The following is a 23930-nucleotide window of genomic DNA, read 5'->3' as shown; positions in this document are numbered from 1 at the left end:
CCAGAATGATATACAAGTAGTAATGGAACAAAACTTTCTTCAAAATCTCTTAATGTTACAGGACAAATATCTCTCAAAAGAATCAAAATGTCTCAATTGTTTTTGTTTTAAAAAAATAGAGTCATTCCACTATGGATATCTTAAGATGAAAACTCATAAATGTTCRTTCTCAGAAAATCAGCAGACTACCAAATCTGTGAAGTAGACAGCAATCTTCTTTTCTATCTGATGGTTTAGTTAAACACAGGACTCTCARTACAATAAGGCCAAGTACCATCATATCAAGAAAAGTAAACCAGCATCTGGACAATGTTCCTTCATCACTACATAGGTATGTTGACCATTAAGCAAAAATGCCTCAATTGTAAGACAAATACTTCTTAAAAGAAAGAAAAAAAAAACCATAAAAACATTATTTTAAAAAGGGAAATTAATGCAAATCAAGTTTGGAGGAGTTTTAATGTACTGAAAAGTTTTAGGGCTGTTCATCCTGGAGAAAACTGCATGAAGACCTCAAAGCAGCCTTCCAGTATCTGAATGGGGGCCTACAAGGGGATCTSTTCATTACCTGTTTTGATAGGACAAGGAGTAATGGGCTTAAACTGAAAGTGAGGAAATTTAGGTTAGACACATGAAATGAATTCTTTACTGTGAGGGTGCTGACACACTGGTACAGGTTGCCCAGAGAGGCTGTGGATACCTCATCTCTGGAAGCRTTCAGKGCCAGGCTGGATGGGGCTTTGAGCAGCCCTGYCTGATGGAAAGTGCCCCTGCCCATGGGAGGGCATTGGAACTGGATGATCTTTAAGATCTCTTCCAACCCAAACTATTCTWTGGTTCTATGATTCTAAATTCAAAATAATGATCCCCGTTTCTCTGCAAAAAATATGTTTCATATGCTAATCAGAAKGTATGACAAAATTATTCTTTCTTGCTACCTACAGAAGTTGTAAGAACCATCCCAAAACTTCCAGAGGTCTCCTGGAATCACTGATYTTTTCTAAAAGTAACGACACCCAAGAAAACCTACATGACAGAAATCTGAGTCGGGGGGTGATTACAACTGAAGTGTTATATGGTTTAGACCATATATGTACCTGATATTCTTCTACCTTCTGAAGGAATTCTGTATTTTCTTCTTCAGCTTTGATGGCTTCTTTAAGCAGCTCTATTTCTTTTTCCATTTCACTCACCTAAAGAGAAGCTTATATTAGCATGTATCAGCATGTCCACAGCAAACTGCGTATGAAGCACATTTCACATGAACAAACATATTTTAGCAAGATAATTACCACTGCCCATGCCATTTGATGTTTCAAATCTTTGAGATGGTTTTTCATGTCATTCACAAATGCAATGCTTTTGAAAACTTCCTTTTTTTCTAGATAAAGCTTCCTAAGTTCCTCAAGATGCTTTAAAAAAAATAACAAAACAAGACTTCAGTCATGAGTGCAAAAAGCTGTCATATAATAGGAAATTTTGGAAAGATTTAGGGTTTTTGAAATTTAATGTCACTGAGACCTAATAAAATGAAAACTATGCAGTTTAACTCTCTATAGTTCATTCAGTGCTCAGATCTGCCCGAATAAGTACTTTAACTTTTACATACCAATTCCCCTTGTTCTATCTGAACAAGGGTATGTTTTTTAGTTTTTCCAATAAATGAATAATCTTCTTTCATTTGTTCCAGCTGAGTTGCCTTCATAAAAAACTAAAAAGGAATAAAAAGATGCAGATGTCAGATTAACACCTTATCTAAGTGGACTTTCAATAATTATGACAGAAAGACTATTCATCCCAACCTCTCTACATGCTGAATGATACCCAAAGTGGAATAAATGGTGGGGCTGTGGTGGTACAACTTCCACTCCCTCTTCAGGCTGCAATGTGATATCTGAAATGTTTGTTAGGTCCCAGCCTAAATGAACAGAAGCTGGAATCAGCTCCTCTTGGGTTTATCAGAAACACTCTCCACTCCCAGGAATGTAAGCTCCTGCTTCTAATGAACAGCCTTGGAAAATTGTTTTTCTTGCCTGAATAACAACCCAAATKGAGTAACATTGTTGTTACTGAATTTTCAAAGGAAGTTACTGACCCAAATTGTGGTCAGAATAGAAAATTACTTTGACTAAAGCCGGCTCTCTTGTGACCCTATAAACAATTGTCCCAAGCAAGCCCCACTGAGCTGTCATGGACTGCAGTGGCTGTGACAGCACCTCCCTCTGGGTGACATCCCACTGCGAGCCAGAGAACTCTCGAGTTTACTCAGAGGAGCACTGCCAAAAGCTGACAGAGCCTGGGCTGAGACCCCCACTCCCCTTCACCCACTAAGAAGTTCCAAAGCCATTGACATGAGTACTTCTCTGAGCTCAAGGGGAATTTTTCAAAGGTATACAATTTGTACATACTTTTTAGGTCTGTTTGCATACAAGTATGCATATGATATAGCAATTAGGTTTCTTAATATTTGTAAGTACTTAGATCAGYAATAAAATTAGGCCTATGAGTGAGTTACCATTGTGCTAGCATAAATTCTATAAACATCTTCATTAAATTACTTAATCAGGCTACTGATCARGTACTGTTAAGTTAAAGCACTGTCAAAACCTTTAGGCCTAAATGGTCGAGTCCGGAGTTAAGTTTGGCAAGGGGGTCCACTTTAAACTTGTGACTTAACAGGAAGGTCTCCCTCACTCCTTTTAATCCTTACTCTTTTCCCACCCCAACCTCCATGTAGATCATCTTAAGCTGATTTTGGTTTTAGAMTGTTTGATTTCAGGTCTTCGTCCAGTCTTCTTAGTTATCTCTTAGGAGAGTGACCCTTGCCAACAAACGTAGTCACATTTTCACTTTAATATCAAACCTGCTTTTGCTGRTACTTGTGCCAGTGGTTCTCTGAGTGACTTAAAATACTCCTTTGTGACAGGGGTATTTCTGAATAATGGACCGACTCAGAGTGTTCTAAAATTTAAATTTATCAATCTCTTTAGAGAAAAGAAACTTTAAAAACAATGTTTGTGCAAGTGGATGAYTGCTGCCATCAGACAGTGCACTGGCTCTGGYTGGGATGGAKTTAAGTTTCTTCATAGCAGCTGTTAGGGTATGGTATTTTCGATGTGTGATCAAAACAATACTGACTACATATTAATATTTTAACTGTTGCACTAGGGCCTCCTGTTTCTTACTCTGCCCTCTCAGTGAATAAACTGGCAGGGTGTGCAAGAAGCTCGGAAGAGATACAACYGGGCAGATGATCCCAAACAGATGAAGAGATATGCCACTCTATAAAACATCATTGCTGTGGTTTAACCCCAGCCACTCACTCAGCCACCCACAGCCACTCMCTCACTTTCCCTTCAGGTGTGATGGGGAAGAAAACCAGAAAAGTAAAAGCAAGAAAATACAGGGGTKGAGAYAAAAATACTTTAACAAAACAAAAAMCTGCACACCCAAGCCAAGCAAAACAAGCAACTTATTCATCACCTCCCAGGGACAGGGAAGTGTTCAGCCACCCTCAGAAAAGCAGGGCTCCATCATGCCTAACAGTGATTTGGGAAGACAAATGCATCACTCCAAACGTCCCCCAATTCCTTCTTCTTCCCCCAGCTCTATAAGTTGAGCATGATGCCATATAGTCTGGGATATCCCTTTTGTCAGCTGGGGTCATCTGTCCTGGATGTGACCGCTCCCAACTCCTTGTGGTGCCCCAGTGTCCTTGCTGGTGGGGTGGAAAAAGAAGCAGAAGCCTTGACTGTGTAAGCCCTGCTCAGTAGTTACAAAAACAGCAGTAATGAAAACGTCTCCACGTTATCAATACTGTTTTCAGCACAAATCCACAGCATAGCCCTACATGAGCTGCCATGAAGAAAATTAACTCTATYGCAGCCCAAACCAGCACAGTCATGCTCAGCAATAAAAACAGATAACAGGGTTTAGGGGCATTAGACATCTTTTGTTTGGGAACTGGTGGGGCGTCAGTCTACCAACAGGTGGTGATTGGTTGCCTCTGTGTCTCTTATTTGTTTCACTTTTCTTTCTCTCCTTCCAAMTTTCCCTTCAGTTTTAAAACAATTTTTATGTAATTTCTCTATTTTTTTTTACTTCTACTCTTCATTTCTCCTTCCCCCATCCCATTTGTGCTTGGGGGCAGCACAAAAGGGAAGTGAGTGAGTGGTGATGGGGCATTTAGCTGGTTACCTGAATTAGCCCAAAACAGGTTATTAAAAATAAGGAATTTTATCTTTTTTTTTTTCCAAATGCCACCTCAAGAAATTTGAAATTAGTATTTTAATGCAACTGCTATCTTAAGTTATTTTTCTTACCTTGTACTTGTCACCTTCATTTTTAGTCTGTAAAAACTGCTTACTCATCTCTTGGGTTAAAACAGACACAGGATTATCTACCTGCAAAAAAGAAAACACTTTCATTTTATTTTAAATACAAGTTAGCATGTTACTGTAAATCCATGAAAGTGAGCATGCCATTTCCCTGTTCCAGTTCTGCAACTTAGTAATAAGTTAAGGTTCAGAAATTAAGCTTTCTAATCCTCTCACCTATCAAAAAAAACCAAAACATAACAAACAAAACCAATAACAAACAGAAAAATTAAAAAATCCAATTATAACAAATTACAAAATAGAAGTACAGCAAGGACAATTAAGGAACTGCTTCTGAGAGGATGACTGACTTTCTAYAAAGACCGTACCTGTAAGTTCCATTTATTTAATAAAATCAGCATTATAAATTCTTGTCGTATGTGTCCTTATCTAATTAATCAATTATTGCAATAAATGCAATGAATTGACCCATGTATTCTTACAGATACCGTCACAAAATAAAATCAATACATACTAACTGAAGTTTCTATTATTTGAAATTCTAAGTTTGTTGAATATTTTAATCTTCATATGAACCACCTGATATTTTATTAATCACTTAGGCAGTAAAAACACATTTAAATTTCTGAAACAGCAAGAAGTGAAATAATCAACATAAAAAAACTCTCCAGATACAAAAGAAACCTACATATGCCAAGACTTTAATCAACAGGGCACATGACTCGCAGCTCAGAGATGACAGCAAATACTTATCTGTCTGGGAAAAATCCTATTCTGCATTGTATGAGGTATATAAATTTCAATTTTGCTGATGCATTTGATCTTTAAATAACATGGAAGAGGTGAAACTCTCTCCTTTAAGGAATGGCACATTTCTTTTTAATTGAACAATTATAATATCACATGCCAATGTCTTAAAATGTACAGAATTTAAACACTACAACAACTACCTGTATATTAAAGTGATCCAGTATTCCTATGAGTTCCTCTTTCTTTGACGAAATTATGGTCCCTAATGGTAAAAAAGAAAGGAAAARTATCAATAGATACAATGCCCCAGTCCTCTGTTCAATGTAGAAAACATAAAAAATCTGATTAGTATTTTTGTTACACAGACTTAGTCCTAATTGAGAAACATTGGTTAGGGGTTTTTAATTATTTTTTCAATATATTTGCATTTGCACAGAAAGACTTCTAATACAAGTCCTTCTTTGCTTCATAAACACTCTGTGAAAGAATTTAGACATATCAGCAAATTCAATAAAAGCTCAAAAAGACTAAAAACTATGTTCAGCCTCATCACACAAGTAAATTTTTGTAAAAACAAATACATAATGTAAAACTTGACATACTACATGACATACTAAATTCTTGAATGATTTTATYAAATGAGAAACATCATCCTTTACTAACATCAAGGCATTCAAAASCATGAACATATTTAGAGAACATCTGAGAACAAAGCAAACTACCACCAACCAGATTTGCTTTTCAGTTTGCAAGTTCTGCTTCCATCCTGATTAATGTGTTGATTCACAGTAATAGAGGTACCATACAATTCTGGTTTAAATGCTTCTCCACCTTGGTTTCGCAATGTTATGGAAATGTCTGCAGAACTAAAAAGAAAACGCAAAAATAATAAAAAAGACAACTGAATGTCAAATCTAAAAACAACAACAAAAAATCAGAACATTCTTATTTTGCACATAAATGGTCATATGTCCTGCAGATCACAACTGCAAGTCAGTCAGCACCAATCAGAAGAACATGTATTGATTTGGTTTGAGCCAAAACAGCATTAGACACTGTGCTGGTTTAAAATCCAGCAGGAAAAATAAACCCACTCAAACTGCCCCCTTTCTTCTACCCCGTTCTGATAGTGGAGGAAATAATATGGAGAGATTATAAAATGGAATCACAATTTACTGCAAAATTTCAAAACCACAACAATATTAATAAGAGTGTATAAAACAGAGAGTGTTTTACCACAGAAGGGTATTCACTACCAAAAAACCAAAAATGCTTTCCCAAGACAGCACCTGGCATGGTTTCCCAGACAACGCAAAATGGCAACCATCCCTGTGTGGGCCATGTGGTGCAYAAGAAAACAAAGGAGAGGGACAAGRTCTGCTGGGCTGACCCTSAAACCTRCACACCCCCCCTCCCTTGAGCCCAGCAAACGCAAAAGCTGGCGACCCTTTTGCTTTCAGCACCAACTTCCTCCTGCTGACCCCCTGGCCCCACTCTGACATGGGCTGTATAGAATCAAATACTGCCAGAAACTCCAGCCCTGAKTCAAAAGCAAATATTTGTGAGAGAAGATTTCCTCCACCTTCCCTTCCCATCTGAGTGCACTCATTTGACATCACAGAATCAAGCTGCTTTTTGGTAGTTCTCCTTTTTTCAAACTGGCTTCTGTACAAAACTGTTGCCTGGCTTGTGCARCCTAACCAAAGTAATCTATAGGAGAATGCTTAAGGCATTCTTCTAGAGAAGGTGTGATTTCAGTTCCAAATTCCTATTTCCTGTTTCTCAAGTGAGTGCTGGAACATTAACTTAGTAAACATAAGGCAAGTRCTGCCAACAATTTTACTCTAAGCACCCCTGAAAGGAAAAGCCACRGACTCTGAATAGCAGCTTTATGTAACTGTAAACTCCTAAACCTCCTATCATTTTACTGGTTTTCCTAAACACTGGTTTCCCTAAACACGTTATCCCAATTCTTGCAGCAGACGTGAGTCCACTTTCTGCATGTTTAGATATCCAYCTGTAAATCAAGGTCTTTATATTGTATATTCATTCACGTCACCAGAAAGACTGAAAAATAACCTCACTGCTTGCAAAACAATGATCACTAGCAACCTATTTTTTTTTCTAGTGAACTTCATTTTTTCTGTAGGATATTCAATGACAGAACGGAAATAACACAAAAGAGCAGGAAATACAGAGGACATACCACTATGTTAGCTAGTTCAGTGTCCCAGTTTCAGGTAGAACAGAGTTAATTTTCTTTCCATTACTGTGAGAGGCAGAGGCTGGAAAGTGTGGGTGTGTGAGTTGTTATTCTATGGCCTACACATCATCACTGGGGGCTTCAGCTGGAAGAGAAGGAGAATGGAAAGTGGAACTGCCACCATTTTGCTCCTTTCTTCCAGGGAAAGCGCATGGCGAGTGAAGCAGTGGGGTGGTTCCAGTCCCACTGTGCAGTTTGTCCATCATTGTTTTTCTTGTCTCAGGCTTGGGGAGGGAGAGTGGGTGCAGAAAATTTGTCTACCATTGTTTCTTTTTTTTCACAACACGGGCACAGACACTTCTATTCACCAGTTTCTTCTTTGTCTCAGGAGCCGCATGGCTCAGGCTGTGGTGCAGTTGCCTTGAGTCAGACTCAGTGAGCATCTTTGCATGTAATCACCCTCTTTCATACACTGTTGTGTACAACACTATTAGTATTGTTGCTGATAGTGTTTGCTTTCCTTATCTCATTGCTGGCTTTTTTCAGCACATTTTTATCTCAACCCATAAWCTATCCCACTCTCACTGGAGGGGAAAGAGAGCAGCTGTTTGGAGTTTAATTTCCAGTTGGTTTCAATCCRCAACATTCAGAAATAATGGTATACTACTGGTAAAATCTCTAAAGCTTTTTGTTTTCAGGGTTTGTGTTCTTTTTTTTGGGGGGGGAAGGTGTTGTTTAAATATGGTCTCTTAAGTGTTACGCTTTTTACTCAGGTCTGGTGGATTCCATAAAACAGTACAGAAAATTAGGGTAAACAGAAAACTCATCACCTAACCTGAATGACAATCACTGAAGTACRTATGCAACTTTAAAATTAAAGTTTTACTTACGTCTCTCCTTTTTGAATAAACATTTTTAATGAGGAACCTCTGTTAGTAGCAGTAGCTTTCCCACCAAGTCCAACAATTAGTGCAGTYAATACAGAACTTTTTCCACCTGTAATTGAAGCATTGAACTTGTTTTAAAGAAAAGCTATTGTAAMTTCTACTCCAGTTCACCCATATTACAGTTTTTTGACTTCTTATATATTCATGCATTAGAAGTCCAAACCCTTTTCTTAYTGAATATATAAAATAACAAAAATGCTAGAAAAGTATCTGCCATTTTCAAGGTTCTCCCTAAAAAAACCCAACGTGCTGAGCTAAACTTCTGTTACTTCTATTTAGCAAATTGCATTCAATAATATGTCCTAAGTCAGAAGGAAGGAATCTCTTCTTCCTTAAAAGTATACTAAAAACATGTATACAACAAAAGAAATCAAACACACACTACTATTTGTCTATCTGAAAGGTTTTAAGCTCTCTTAAAATTTAGATTTAATTTTTTGTCCAAAAGAAGTAAGCTTATATAAATAGGTATCACTTCCTTTTCCTACAATAGTTTCTATGTGCCATACTGTCCTAGTTTAGCTGGGATAGAGTTCCTTTTCTTCCTAGAAGCTTGTACAGTGCTGTGTTTTAGGTTCAGCATGAGAATAATGCTGATAACACACTCATGTTTCAGTTGTTGCTAAGTCATGAAGTCGAGGACTTTTCAGTGTCTCACATTCTGCCAGTGAGGAGGTGCACAAGAAGACAGGAGGGAGCACAGCCAGAAGAGCTGACCCAAACTGGCCAAAGGGATATTCCATACAAGAGTGTCATGCCCAGTGCATAAACAGGGGGACATTGTCCAGAARCCACTGATTGCTTCTCAGRGATCAGCTGGTTGTGAGCAAYTGTATTAWGTATCAYTTGTTTYTCCTGGGTTTTAGTCCTCTCTTTCMGTTTTTCATTACAATTATYATCATATTCTAKTTTATTTTAATTATTAAACTTTTCTTACCTCAAACCACAGGTTTTACCTTTTTCTGATTCTCCTTCCCGTCCCGCTGGGGTACATGGGGAAGTAAGTGAGTGGCTGCACAGTATTTAGTTGCCAAAAGGGATTAAATGACAACAGTCTTTTCTGGCACCCAATGTGGGGATCGAAGGGTTGAGACAGCTGACCAGAGTACGTTAAAATAAATTTGCTATAAGCATTTTTAACACTAGTTTAACAGTTGCTGATCACAATGCTGATTTATTTGCTCTCAGAGGAGTTGTGCTGGTTCTCAGAGCTGCATTATGTAACATATTTCTCGCCGTTTTGGTGTTTATCACCTTTGGGGTAAGGTTATCATTCTGAAGTACTCTGCAATGCTGGCTGATATGATCTGATGTGATATATGGCATGATATAACATGACATGACAGGACTGCTGTGAAACCCGCCTGCTCCGTGCTCTGAGCACCATCCTCACCCTGGGCTCCGGGAGCCATCTAGCGGCAACTGCGCACAATTACACCTTTTACCCTTCCCCGAGAACCAACCGACAGAGGAGACATCGTCCCCTTCTTTCCCAGGCTAATTGCAACAGCTTTGAGAAATTTGACTATCCTTGGGAAGCTGAAACCATCAGGAAGCAGGATGTTGCTGAATGTGGTTGAGATCTTGTTTAGCATTAAGCAAATATTAGTATTTCAACCCTCCACTGCAAGTACTGYGGCTCCTCCAAACTCAGTGATGGGCACTGCAGGTGCTTGCTTGGACAGTTGCTGTGCATTTAGTAAYAAACATAAAAGTACATTCAGTTCAAATAAAAATGTATGTATTATTTAGCTATGAAAATAATTATATTTACATAATCTTTTGCAAAAATCTCCAAATTTAAGATCCTAACKCACCAACCTTGAACTACTGGGACASACCTGTTTAGTAYCYCATTTCAAAAATGAATCGCTCTCCATGCGTAAAAGATGGCTATCAGTTCTTTTTCAAATAAAAATAACATCTTCTTTATCATTAACAGATGTATTCTTTGACAAAGACTCCATGCAATTAATACTTACTTCCATTGGTCCCAACAATGAAATTGAGATTTGATCCAAACTCAAAAGGCCCCAAATTTGAATGGCACATGAAGTTCTTGAGCTGGATACTTTCAATTATCCCAAGTTCATCATCAGGCTAAAGAATGAAYAATTAAAACTGAAGTTATGTATGCATTTTAATGAGATTAAGTTTATATATTTTAAATGCAATGAGAATTAAAATGACAGTATGATATAAAACATAAGCCACAAGGAAACAGAAAGGTTTCATGACACTGTGTAAAGTTGCTTGCTTATAGAGCAGTACCAAAGCTAATCCCTCATACATAGTAATTTTCAGTTCTCCCTATTACTTACTTATCATCAATACAACATAAAAAATTAAGACAATAGATCTACAAAGTTGGCTGATCAAGTTAAAGCATATYATTAAGGGCATTGTCCARTGTCTTGTAAACACTGACAGGCTTGGGGYGCCAATCACCTCTCTAGGAAGCTGTACTGGCTTTGGATGGCAAGGTTGTGAACCAGAACAGAAGTTACAGGGGTGGCTTCTGTGAGAATCTGCTGGAAGCTTCCCCATGTCTGACAGAACAAGTCCCAGCCACCCCCAGGACAGATCCATTGCTGGCCAAGCCTCATCCATAATCAACGGTGATTGTGCCTCCAGGATATGAGTTAGGAAAGGAAAATTGCAATTGCAGCCTTTGCAGCCAGAAAAGAGTGAGAATGTGTGAGAGGAACATCTCAGCAGACACCAAGGTCAGTGAAGAAGGAGGGGCAGGAGATGCTTCAGGCATCAGAGCAGAGCTCCACCCGCAGCCCGTGGAAAGCCCTGTGACGGAAAAAGTGGATGCCCAGCGGAGGCTGTGACTCTGTGGGATGCCTACACTGGAGCAGGTTTGCTGGCAGGACTTGTGACCCCACAAGGGACCCACACTGGAGCAGGCTGCTCCTGAGGCACTGCAGGCACCCTATGGAAGGTGGACTGGTGTCCACCTCACTGGTGTGAGTCCACCCTCTGAACAGGAAGGAGTGGCAGAGTCAACATGTAATGAACTGACTGCAGCCCCCATTCCCAGTCCTTCCGTGCTGTTGGGGAGAGGAGATAGAGAAAACTGAGAGTGAAGATGAACCAAGGAGAGGTGGAGGGAAGGTGTTTTAGGATTGGGGTTTAATTCTCATTATTTCTCAAATCCTGATTTGATTGTTAATACATTCAGTAATTTCCCCAAGATGAGTCTGTTTTGTCCATGGCAGTCACTGGTGAGTGATCTCTCCCTGCTCTCATGTCAACCATGAGCCTTTTGTTATATTTTCTCTCCCCTGCCCAGGTGAAGACAGAGAGGTTTTGGAGCACATCTGGCACCCAGACAGGTTTAACCCCCCAGATAAAACGTGGTCCAGAGTCTTATCACTGGTAAAAAATGTTTCCTAATTCCAGTAAAAATACACAGGACAGTATTTGCAAACTCAAAAATTATTTTTTTTAAAAATCCTCCATCTAATTAAAATTTAATTATTAAAATAAAAGAAAAAAAAATCCTATTTTCAAGTTTCTTTTCCATCAAAATTTGCATTTCTAACACTAGATTTGTTTTTATACATCTGAAAGTGTCAGCTATGCCAAAAAAACAAGAATTTGGCACTTCTTTCAGTGAATATCTGGTTTTCTAAATATTTTCTTTGCTTTTACTACAACCAAAACTTAAATATACCACAGTTCTATCAAAATCCATTTCCTTAATTTATTTGATAACTTCAGTACTATTCCTTCTATAAAACCAAAATATTGTTACTTTAAAAGGACTATGACCCAAAATAAGGTAACATGTGAACTCATGCAGAAGTCCTCATCACAGACAGTACCTCTAGTTTATTTCATCTTTGTTCTACTGAAACCTACATTCAAGACATTTATTTCAATAAGCACAGAACTTTTCTAGTATCTTTGTCTCTATGAATTTTTAAACTACTTACTGACTGTGAACCTTCTTCCTCATCAGGCTCCTCTGATGTATGTACATCTGTGTATTCTTTTCTCTGCCTTTTCTGGGATCCAGAATKTGAAACACTTTCTTCCTTTCTCTTAGCCATGAGTACTGAAAAATGTAAATAATGAAATATTATAGATTTCAGTCTTCTAAGTGATAATATACCTACAGATGACAGTGCAGATATATTAAATTATTTACTTTAGTAAAAGAAGTATTAAGATCACAGCAAACTTTGCAGAAAATACTTTTCAAGAACTGAAATCTTGGTAATTTAAGGTTAAACTTATTATGAAAGAGATGCATCAAAACAAAAGAAACATAGTGTCACTATTCTAATCAAGTTCAATTTGTTGATTAAAAATAAAATCCACCCTGATTCCCTTGGTACATTAGACTTTGGAATACTTGCTAGAATTGGTTTTGGTTAGCGATGGATTAGAAGATTAGTGATAAAAAGTACATAACTAACACAACATGATCAACAGCATTAATGCAGGATTGATTAAAGTCAGCTGCATGGCCAAAAAGAAATTTATTTATTATTTGTGGTTGACAAAAGCTGAGAAAATTAATAAAACATAAAACACATAAAAGTAGAAAAAAGGAAAATTTAGATTCATAGCATTGTTACTGTGCTATTTCTTACACACAAGGTAGTATAACCACAGTAAACAAACTGCTCCTAATAAAGAATAACTATTCTCTCTGTATATAGGACATATATAAATTTCCTCTACAAATCAATAAATAACACACAGACTTCCAGCACTAATACAACTTGTCTGCAACAAATCTTGCAAAAGTAACAAACAAGCTTTATGGGTAACAAATCTTGCAAAAGTAACAAACTTTTTATTTAACAAAAAAAAAATCTCATACTTTCTGTAACCATAAGCTTATGGCATGGTTTTTATACCCTCAAAAGTACATGTTATGTTCTTTATACCTAGAGGCCCAAAGTCCTACACCAAACACAGACATTTACATACTTGCCCAAAGTAGAAGCAAGGTGCTATTTACACAAATGCAATACAAAGTCTTTTTGTTAGTAGTTAAGTGAGCTACTGCTAAATATCCAAAACAGACTTAAACTGACATCAGTTGCAGAGTTTTCCAAGACCAAAACTTTTTGGAAATGGATTATATTCTCCTACTCAACTTTGTTTACTGAAATGTAGTCTAGAGCTCCCTTCTAAGTTTAATGCACTCATCAGTTTGAGCAAAATTCAGAGGCATTAAATGTTCTTAACATTGACTGCTATAGAAACATCACTGCATGACACATGGCTTAAGAATGCTTACTTATAAAAATACCTTAATAATCATTCTTTTAAAAAATGTGTGGAGCACAAGAAAGAATGAGATATTAGTAGAGTCATTAGAGACACAGCATGCCCAAAGTTGATAATGTATCTAAACACACTGGGGGCCCAGAGGCCAAAAGACTCCTAGTAATAGATACAGGTGATGACAACAAGCGAGCACTTCCTTGTCCGTGGGACAAATGGAATGACCAGGAGAGAAGTCATACAGGTCAGCCTAACAGTTCCTAATGATCTCCTGCAGCCCAGAGGGAGGTGACACAGTCTGTGAGAAAGCTGGATGCAGTGCACAGCCTCAGGACCCCATGGGGCCCCCTTGTTAAAGCCCTGAGCCTCTCCCTGAGCTTCTCAGTGGGTCTTGTTCCACATTCCCTCCCTAAATCTTTTAAGATTAGTGACTTGGAGAATCTACAGAGAACTCAATGAAATAAAGACTGCTGAAGCACAACTTTAATCATAAGAACTCGTGCTGTAATGGAGAGGAGCTGTCTTTCTTCCCTCTGTCTCTTCTCATTCTGTCTCATCATCCTGGGTCCAAGCAGATCTTTATGCAACAAAATAATAAATCAACCCAAGGCTCTGATTCTACTAAAAGGTAATGCAGGAAAAACTTCYTTCTTTTTACATTAGGCAAGCTTTCTAACCACTTCACCATGCAGATCTGTGTGCGTGGGGCATTGTGGAGAAAGAGATGCTTCTTTGASCAGTTTCCTTGTGTCAGCTTAATGTTCTGGTTAAACTATTGCCTGATTTCAACTCACACAGCTCATACTACAAAGCATCACAGAGAACAGCATTTATTATAAGAGACATAAGACATTAAAATTTCTCACATAATTACAAAGAATATCTAATTTTTATTCTATGTATTTGTTGACTGCTTTATAAGATACAGTGTCTTATGATCCGCTCATTAAATTCARTAACACAGTATCTAAATGATAAAAAAAATGGTATTGATCCCSTTCCATTATGTGCAATGAACAAAATTCAAAGCAAATGTAGAAATAAAATAAACTTCCCATCTGACACTCTCACAAAAATTTTGTATGGTAGGGATTTCTTGATAAAATACTTGTGGAGGAAGAGGAGGAGAATGATGATGATTATTGTTGCTATTTTAATATTATTATTACAATGATTATGCCCATTAACTATTTAYGGCAAAACTCTCATATCCACTTTATGTTATGTAGTTTAACATTACACACATGAAAATCAAGGAGCAAATACACTCATGATTTAGTTTACATACCTTTTGCTATACTACTCTTGGTGTACTAAAAAAACATGCCTTCATGCCCAAATTACTCAGACCAGGAAACAGTCACTTGCAAGCTCTTGGCATCCATCACCAAATAAAAAAGACCAGTATTCATTGAATCTGCTGTTCCATTAAAATCTTTCTCTGAAAAGAAGGGAAAACATAAGCTTTAAATGTTGTAACATCCAAACATAAAGATGAGAACTATGAGTTCCATTGCTATAATATTTGAAGACTTAAGGAAAAGAGAGTGTAAGAATAWAAAATAGAATAAAATAATCTCATGCAATCTATACTGTGAGGAAGACAAAAGACAGAACAATCTGCACCTCAAAACTGTTGAAGAACAAGTACTGCAAAAAAACCCCCTGGAGCTGCAAGCATCCTGTATTGATTAGCCTTGTATTTCGGTTTGAAAGACAGGTGTCTGCCATGGCAGGCAGGGACTTCCCTTGGAATGGAGAATATGACCCACTTCCCCCAAATTATTTTAACTTTGAAATTAAGCGGCTTTCAGGTAAAGATATGGGGGAAAAGAACAACAGGTCTTTATTAGTATGTATAACAAGACAAACAAACAATAACAAAAGCACCAACAAAGAAAACCAGAAGCCCAGTGCCAGCGTGCTCTGGGCCATCCCACACCCTCCCCTTTGGTGCAGTTCTGGTCACACGCGGCAGGGGGCGCTGTGGCGGTGATTTCCCGCCGGCAGGGGGCGCTGTGGTGCTGATTTCCCGCCGGCAGGGGGCGCTGTGGCGGTGATTTCCCGCCGGCAGGGGGCGCTGTGGCGGTGATTTCCCGCCAGCAGGGGGCGCTGTGGCGGTGATTTCCCGCCGGCAGGGGGCGCTGTGGCGGTGATTTCCCGCTGGCAGGGGGCGCTGTGGCGGTGATTTCCCGCTGGCAGGGGGCGCTGTGGCGGTGATTTCCCGCCGGCAGGGGGCGCTGTGGCGGTGATTTCGCGCCGGCAGGGGGCGCTGTGGCGGTGATTTCCCGCGCCAGCAGGGGGCGCTGTGGCGGTGATTTCCCGCGCCAGCAGGGGGCGCTGTGGCGGTGATTTCCCGCGCCAGCAGGGGGCGCTGTGGGGTGATTTCCCGCCAGCAGGGGGCGCTGTGGCGCGGGTTCCGCCCCATCTTCCCTCACGCGGTGATGGCGGGCGGGTTGGATGGCGGGACGGGCGGGCTGCAGCAGGAACCTCAGACCTGCGGCTGGGGCAGGGGCTGGCTCACCCGGCAGAAACTCCACAGCTGTGGCAGGAGCCGTGAGGTGCCCCAGAAAGGGAGGTTACAATGTAACAGAAACCCGATGAAGGGCAGAGAAAAAAAAAAACTCCCGAACCGGAAGAGGCTCCATCAGAGAGGGATGGGATCGGGGTCCCGGGTTTTCCCTTGCAGCACCCCAGTAGATGGGGATAGTCTTTTCTAGGGAGATAGGGTGTTAATAAGGTCTCAATTCAATGCTTGCTCTTACGCATAAAGCCTCACTCATGTTAGGAGAAACAAAGTAGGAGAGGGAACTCCTCAGTGATGCAGCATTCTTCCCGCAGTGAATGCCAYCTGTCTGCCCTCCGAATGCCCAGGGAGCAAGAAAGCCATGAACTGCCCCAGCCCCTTTTTCTCCAGCCCAAATCTCACGGTATCTCTGCTCCTCTAAGAGACACCCTCCAGATAAGGGGTTCACAGCTGCACCCTTCCCCGGGAACCGGGCTAGTTTKTTTGTCTTAAGAACTAGTCCGTATTGTCTCTTAGCAACAGATGGRCCAAAAYTGCATTWAARAAAAAGAAAAATCATAACCTCCAACACCTCAGAAATTATGACAAATATCAGTGGATGCAGCACTGCACCCAAGTACAAAAAAAAGCCAAAAGGACCAAGAAACTGATTGCAGCCACAAGGAACCCACTAGTAACATTTTACAAGAAACAAGGCTTTAGAAAAACACAGGAAGAAATAATCAACACTCTTTAAAAAAATATACAGAAAATGACACATTTGAATTTTATCTTCACATCAACTTGGTATTTTTGACAGGAAAAGTTCCTTTTGTTACATTAATTGCTCCCAAAACTCGTGTACAAAGACACCCTTAATTTTCTTCATTAAGTTTTTAATTGAAAAAAACATTGCCTTCAGTCTCAGCACTACTTTCCCTAACTTTAAAAACAGTTTGGGAATAAATATTCAAGGCAAATGAAAAGTAGCTGATCCAATCAATCTGAAGATTATTAAAGCATTCAATACTACACTAGAAACAAATTGGCAAAAACATACATCAATACATTTTAAAGTATGTAAYAGACTACTGCGAAGCCAACAATGAACATTACTGACAAATGTTAACAAARGGGTTTTTTTAAWGGACCAGGCAGCATACTTAAAAATTGAAGTATACAATATACTTCAGTATGTTGGAAAATGCATCAGTTTAAAATTTTCGATATAACTTTAGTCAGGGATTTTGKTTTGCCTTTGCCTTGGAGAAAGGAATTTTAAGGTTKTTTTMAGTGATGTCACAGGCACCACTCAATGGAAATGAGCTTAACATTTCAACAGACTGGGAGTAGCTCAAAAGATAACGGCCATCAGCAAATATCAACGAACATCTACCCCAGACATGGTGGGGTCCGAGCACCTAGTCTGGGAAAAGAGAGCTAAGAGGGAGGACCTAATCAGCATTGGAAGTGAAGAAATCCAAATCCAATAGGAAACCAAATACTAAAGACTAGGCAACTTTGGACCAATGAACATTAAACCAATGAAGTTCTATGGGCTTTGACTGTATAAAGTTTGGGGGAAATCTTGTAAAACTGATGTGCAATGAAATTATTTTCTCTGTGCAMCCAGACAATGTGTGGATAAAGCATTTTCTGTTGCACATCCTGGCCAGAACAACATCCTGGCCAGAAAATAAAGTACTGCCTTGACTGGAGAGTTTTTGTTTTTCCTGCAGTTTCAGTGACAATTTTGGCGACCACAAAGGTATGACACTTTCAATGCTGTATGGATTCCAAGATCCTGAAGACCTCCAAGTGCACATGGAAAATGTTACTCAGGGAGATCCTGTGTTCCTGGAGTCCAAGATTTCTGTTGTTTTTTTTTTTTTCTTTTCTTTTTTTTTTTGTGGTTTTTTTTTTTTTTTTTTTTTTTAATAAAAGGCATTACTTTAGGGTTAATTTAAGATTGGTATAATTGAGTAATGAAATCACTAGCGATGGTATAATCAGCTATCTGTTAAATACATGTGTGAAATTATATAATTGATTATCAAAAAATGGGTTTGAGAATTACTATGTTTATAATAATGAATTTGAGTCTTGGTGCCTYGTTAAAATGCAATTGCATAGTAAATTCTAAAGTCTTTAGTGTACACAAGGTGTTTGTTGAAGGGATTAGGGCTCATTCTTTAGGWACTGTCAGAAACTTGATTTGATATAAGAGGTATACCAAATCTTGCAATTGACTGCTTGAATTGTGAGTTTCTTAAGAGTGTGTGTTAATTTGAACCTTGCTGGCACAAAAGTAATATGGGGACACCCATGAGAGTTTGCTGAATGTGTGGAGTTGCCTTTTTGTGTGGCTTTGTGTGGAATAGCCAAAATTGGCTGGTTAAAATCCTGAAGSCAATTCTGTGAGCTTGTTTCCTTACAACAGTTTGTTATCAGTTGCAAAAGTTAAAATAAGGTTTTTCTTGTGAAAAGCCAGAACTGGCAGGTTAAAATCCTGAAGCCAAATCTGCAGGTTTTATTGTTTATTATTCCAAGGAGTTTGAKGCTCCTTCTGTAAAACTGATTTAGGGTTCAAGTCCCTTTTGCATGGTTTGATGTGGAATTGTGCTGTCCCGAGCGGGTTCAAGTCCTTGAGGGTTTTGAGTCCTCTCTGTGCTGCCCTGTGAGTTAAAATCCCTTGTGCCTTTGGAATAGCAGGTTTGAGTGCTGCAGGGTGTATTGTGCTGTCTCTAGGATTTCCAGTCTCCTGTGAGTATCGCAGCTCTGGTGTTGTGGAGTTGAAGTCCCTCTTGTGCTGCTGCTGCATGGAAGTGTTGAGTTCAYGTCTCAACTATAAGGATTTGCAGGSTTGARTCCTGCAAGGTGTACTATGTRTGTTTTCGATTTGGGCCATGTGTTTTTCTACCTGCCCAGGCTATACATGTAGCAGAGTTTGCTCAGGTTCTTTGAATTTTTTTAAGAATGTGTGTGTACGCGAATTGCCTGTGGATTTGAGTCTTGCCAGCATATAAACCATCACAGGTCCACCTGTGAAACAAAGCTCCTTGGCTGAAAGTGTTAAAACGTAATTTTTTGAATGTCCGTTGAGTTTTAGTGTGTGCTATTGGAGAAGTTTTTTGTGGGCATGTATGTAGCTGTCCAGGAAGAGAAGCTGCTGTGCCGAGCACCTTTAGAGATGCAAATTAATGCTGCTGAGGGAAGGTGTGGACAATGTATTAGGGTCCTCCTGCCTGSGGGAGAAGTTTGGCTAAATCTCTCTGGCCCTCAATCCCAAGCTCTGCCTGCTTGCAAAGACAAAATTTACATACCAAAGGTAAAGCCCATAGTGGTGATATGTCATTGTGCAACAGAATTGGTTACATCTCAAAATAAAACTTGCAAACAGAGAAATTTTCAAAGGGGGCGAGGGGAATTTGCAGAAATTCAGCCCTCTCCCCACTTCAACRTRTGTTACCCTTGTACAAGTTTATTTTGATGTYATTAATAACTCTGAATGTTCAAGTGTATCCTCATCAGATAAAAAGCCAAGCATATCCAGACAGACTGGAGGAAAAGAACCATTCAAGCTGCAGAAGTAGGAAGGACTGCTGACTATCCACACAACTGCTGAGATCTGYGGCGAGACTCCTCCATTATGTGAATAAAATTAACTCCAAACAAAGAAGAACACAAAGGAACTATATTGAACAACATAATAAACAATAAATCTGTTAAAAGCTACAATGAAACACGAAATTCCAAAATGAAATTAAATGGTTTACTTTTTTTGTATTTCCAGAACAGTGTCATCAACGTTATTCCTGAATCAGTCAGCTATCCTAGCAGAGCCTTGTAATAATCCCTTTAACAGCAGGCATGACTTCAGATGCAAAAGGACAAGTAAGCCACAGAATGGTACTCTTTTTACTACCACTCTAACACATGCATATAAAACAAAGGCTACATTAATAATTGGCTTAAATCTAAATTTGCAAAATTGGAATATAACCATATGTAAACCAGACAAAAATAGTTTTTATCATAAAAATGAAAAAGGTTTCAAAAGGATGGCCGGCTACTCTAAGAAGGTCCTAAGACCAAGTAAATTCTGTTATAAACGGTCACATTTCTAACTTATTGTCACTATGTTTATATTAATGTATGTTTTGTAAGTTTTATATATTTTTTCTTACTGGTTTCCACAGTGGATGGAATAAGTTCCTCAGTCAATTCAATTTTGGGAGCTCGTATACTTATGGAAGCTAATCTGTGTACCTCTTCCTATCTCCTCAGGGCAMAACATAAAATTACTGAAGGAAGTACGTGTAGTAATGGTAAGACATGTTATTGTGCCAAAAAAGTGGCACCTGGAAAATTCTCTCCAGTTGTAGAAATGACTAAAAGAAAGATTTCAGATTGATTTTGGAGCAGCACTGACAGTTTTAGTTAGGAATTCCAGTATGCCTTCCTCTCCTTTCTGCTCTGTTTGCTAGAAATCCCACCAAAGGTGCGGGGAAGGTACTCTGATTAGATCACAAAGAGAAAACGAACATTGCAGTAGTCCTTGTCTATCTCGAACCATGGTGTTGGATGCAAAAGACTGGAGAGATTGATGTCTCTGAGATACTTCAGGATGCCGGCGGTGGGAGGGGTGGTGTCAGGTGAGGCAGTGAACTGCTCCTCACACCTCCCCCAGAGCCAGCATCACAGCCCTGCAGGAGTGCACAACAGAGGCAGTGCTCCATTCTCCCATCTCTCCAGAAAACAAAAAATCCCACTGGGCAAGAAAAGACCCAAGAAGGCAAAGGGAATTAACATTCCTCTTAGAATTTCCATATGGGTGCTTTTCTATATATTCTCTTCCTTCTTTTTCTTCAGATTTTTTCTATGTATTCTCTGTCTTTCTCTTCTTCTTCAAAAATTTTAATTAGTATTGGTTAAGTCAGTAAGTTAAGAGGAAGTGACCTTAAAATTCAGGTCACTTTCAGAGGGGGAAATTGCTGGAAAATGTACCAGCTTAAAATTTTCGATATAACTTTCGTCAAGGATTTTGGTTTGCCTTTGCCTTGGAGAAAGGAATTTTAAGGTTGTTTTCAGTGATGTCACAGGCACCACTCAATGAAGATGAGCTTAACATTTCAACAGACTGGGAGTAGCCCAAAAGGTAACGGCCATCAGCACCAGTGAACATCTACCCCAGACATGCTGGGGGTCCAAGCACCTAGTCTGGGAAAAGAGAGCTAAGAGGGAGGACCTAATCACCATTGGAGGTGAAGAAATCCAAATCCAATAGGAAACCAAATACTAAAGACTATGCAACTTTGGACCAATTAAACCAACATTAAACCARTGAAGTYCTATGGGTTTTGACTGTATGAAGTTTGGARAAAATCTTGTAAAAMTGATGTGCCATGAAATTATTTTCTCTACACAYYCGGGCTATGTGTGGATGAAATKATTKCTGTTGCACATCCTGGCCAGAATGTCCTGGCCAAAAGAGAAAGTAATGCCTTCACTAACATTAAAAATGTTCTWGGAGAGTTTTTGCCTTTCCKACAGTTTCAGTGACAAGTATATTGCAATATAAAGAAAGACTATGTTAATGGAAACCTGTRATGACAGAGTCAAGTTAATAATTCAAACAATAAACCAACAGCCATTCAGAAAGAGAAATCAAGGGTACTGCTTTAATTAAGAAAATTAACTTTCACTATCATGGAATGTAACAGCATACAATTAGGAATAAAAACTGGACCTATAATTGGAAGGAAATATAGGCAAGAYAGATTCAATTATAAAAACAATCAAAGGATCACTACAAATTATGACAAGCAATTGCTAAGCATATAATAAGACCATGAAAGAAAAATGCAAGCCCCAAATGTCCTGTACAGAACTATTAGGACTGCTACATGTTAAAGTATTTACTGTGTACACATGAAAAGATAGGAAGRCACAGGCTGCATCCACTGATGTTCTATCTTTCCACAGTTTCACTGCAATGGAGTTCCACAACTGTTTCCTTTTTCCCTACCTGGCTGGTCACAGCTGGCCTCATCCAGAGCTGACACAACCAACCTGCTGTCACCAAACCCACACCACTGGCTTTCTAGCAGCCCTCACCAGCCTGGTGTCCACCTAAGGTAGGAAGGTGTCCCATCTGTCCAGTGGGACATCGATTTTAACCACTCTGGACCTACCCCTGGTATAACCCTGTCTCTTTCATCCAGCTGGCAAAACAGAGGTAAAGCAAAGATATCAGAACAGACCKATGGTGGGATGAACACAAGATATGGGAAGAAGCAAAGGGTAGTAAAGGAAGAAAACACCTGAGGTCTTTAGCTSATATATATCACACTACATTTAACAGTCACAAAGATAACAATAAAATTAAAAATTAACACCAGCAGTTAATAATAATAAAGAAAGCACAACATTAGCTGTTGTATTTAAAGGAAGGTATTTCATGGGGCTAAAGTCAGAAGTCCAGCCACATACACAGCAATGGGGTGCTTTACATTTTTTGTGAGTATCTGAGCCAGATGTTCCAAGTTAGACTACCTGTCTGATGTTCACAATTCCTCTCCTAATATATTTGCAGCCAGCGCATAAGAGGCCTATACCATCCCATCTAGACACAGGAAAAGCACTGCCTGACCCACAGAATCACAGAATGGGTAAGGCTGGAACGGAATAAAGCSGGTCATCTGGTGCAACCTCCCTGCTCAAGCAGGGTCATTCTAGAGCACATGGCATTGTGTCCAGACTGTTCTTGAATATATCCAGTGAGGGAGACTCCAGCCTCTCTGGGCAATCTGTTCCAGTTCGTGCTCATCTGCACAGTACASATGTTCCTCCTCATRTTCAGGTGGAACTTCCTGAGCATCAGTTTCTGCCCGTTGCCTCTTGTCTCACTGCTCGGCACCACTGAGGAGAGCCYGGTCCATCCTCTTGACACCCTCCCTTCAGATATTTATACAGCTTGAGGTCCCCTCTCAGCAGTCTTTTCTCGAAGCTGAGCAGGCTCAACTCCCTCAGCCTTTTCCTCATGAGAGAGATGCTTCAGTGCCTTAATTACCTTTCCCAGCCCTCCACTGGACCCGCTCCAGGAGCTCCATCTCTCTTGCACTGAGGAGCCCAGAACTGCACTGCGGCACAGAGGGCAGCTCCGCCTCCTCTACGGACAGCGAAAACGAAAGAGGRGCAGAAATCCCCCAAATCCACGATTACCTGTTGCCTTTCCCAAGACTGCACGACCCGGAAGGATCCCCTACTCCCTAGAAAAGAGACACGGTCCCTTGGCGGCTGGAACGCCCAAGCGGCCGCCGCTCCCGCTCTCCGCCGGCAGAAATTGGCACCCGCGGGGAACGCTCACAGCCGCACTGGGCAGCGGGTGACAAATGCCAGCTCCAACCGCTAACAGGCCCCGCGGAGCCACCTGCGACAGCACCGGCGGCGCGGGGCCGGGGGCAAAGGGCGGAGCGGGGGCAACGGGCGGAGCGGGGGGGCAGCCGTTGTTCCGCCTCGCGGCCACCAGGCCGCCCCCCCCCCCCCCCCCAGCCGTTGTTCCGCCTCGCGGCCACCAGGCCGCCCGCCCTCCCCTCCCTCCCTCCCAGCCGTCCAGAGCGGGTGCGCACCCGGACAGCGCCCGCCAGGACCCTCGCCCGGCACGGGTCACCCGTCCCTTCTCTCCTTTCCCCTCGCCCCTCGCCTGCTCCGCGGCGCGTTACCTGGGACAGCTCCCGATCGCGACACAGCGGGGCGGACGGGGCAGGACGGGCCGGAACGGGCGGAAGAGCCTCCGCCGCGARCGCGGCGCCTGCGCGCTCCGGGCCTCGCGGGGGCCGTTTCCGTGCGCGCGCCATTTTCGGGTGTGGGGGGGCGGAGCTGTGGCGCCTCTGGAGCGGGTCCGAGCGGGCTCGGCGGGGCTCCCGGCGGGGCTC

General features: G+C 40.6%; 1 protein-coding gene across 4 annotated transcripts in view; it reads right to left on the bottom strand.

Annotated features, from left to right (window-relative positions):
- Positions 1 to 23780, bottom strand: part of SMC6 (structural maintenance of chromosomes 6) — a 48142-nt gene extending 24362 nt beyond the window's left edge. For 2 of the 4 annotated variants that reach the window (XM_057374299.1, XM_057374297.1), the window contains exons 1-11: positions 23718 to 23780; positions 14776 to 14928; positions 12182 to 12303; positions 10220 to 10337; positions 8181 to 8286; positions 5817 to 5953; positions 5288 to 5349; positions 4323 to 4403; positions 1610 to 1711; positions 1293 to 1412; positions 1098 to 1193 (exon numbers count right to left, since the gene is read on the bottom strand). In XM_057374299.1, coding sequence (XP_057230282.1) covers positions 1098 to 1193; positions 1293 to 1412; positions 1610 to 1711; positions 4323 to 4403; positions 5288 to 5349; positions 5817 to 5953; positions 8181 to 8286; positions 10220 to 10337; positions 12182 to 12298 — 939 coding nt within the window. In that variant the 5' untranslated portion in view covers positions 12299 to 12303; positions 14776 to 14928; positions 23718 to 23780. Of the gene's footprint in view, positions 1 to 1097; positions 1194 to 1292; positions 1413 to 1609; positions 1712 to 4322; positions 4404 to 5287; positions 5350 to 5816; positions 5954 to 8180; positions 8287 to 10219; positions 10338 to 12181; positions 12304 to 14775; positions 14929 to 23217; positions 23265 to 23717 lie in introns of all 4 variants that reach the window. The other 2 variants (XM_057374298.1, XM_057374300.1) reach the window with 2 other exon arrangements.
- Positions 23781 to 23930: the final 150 nt, after the last annotated feature.

This window comes from Malurus melanocephalus, unplaced genomic scaffold, assembly GCF_030028575.1.
Source record: "Malurus melanocephalus ecotype Western Australia unplaced genomic scaffold, MMel_1.1 scaffold_222, whole genome shotgun sequence".
Classification (NCBI taxonomy): Eukaryota; Metazoa; Chordata; class Aves; order Passeriformes; family Maluridae; genus Malurus; species Malurus melanocephalus.
Note: the sequence above shows the minus strand (reverse complement) of the source record. Positions and strands in the feature narration are given on the sequence as shown.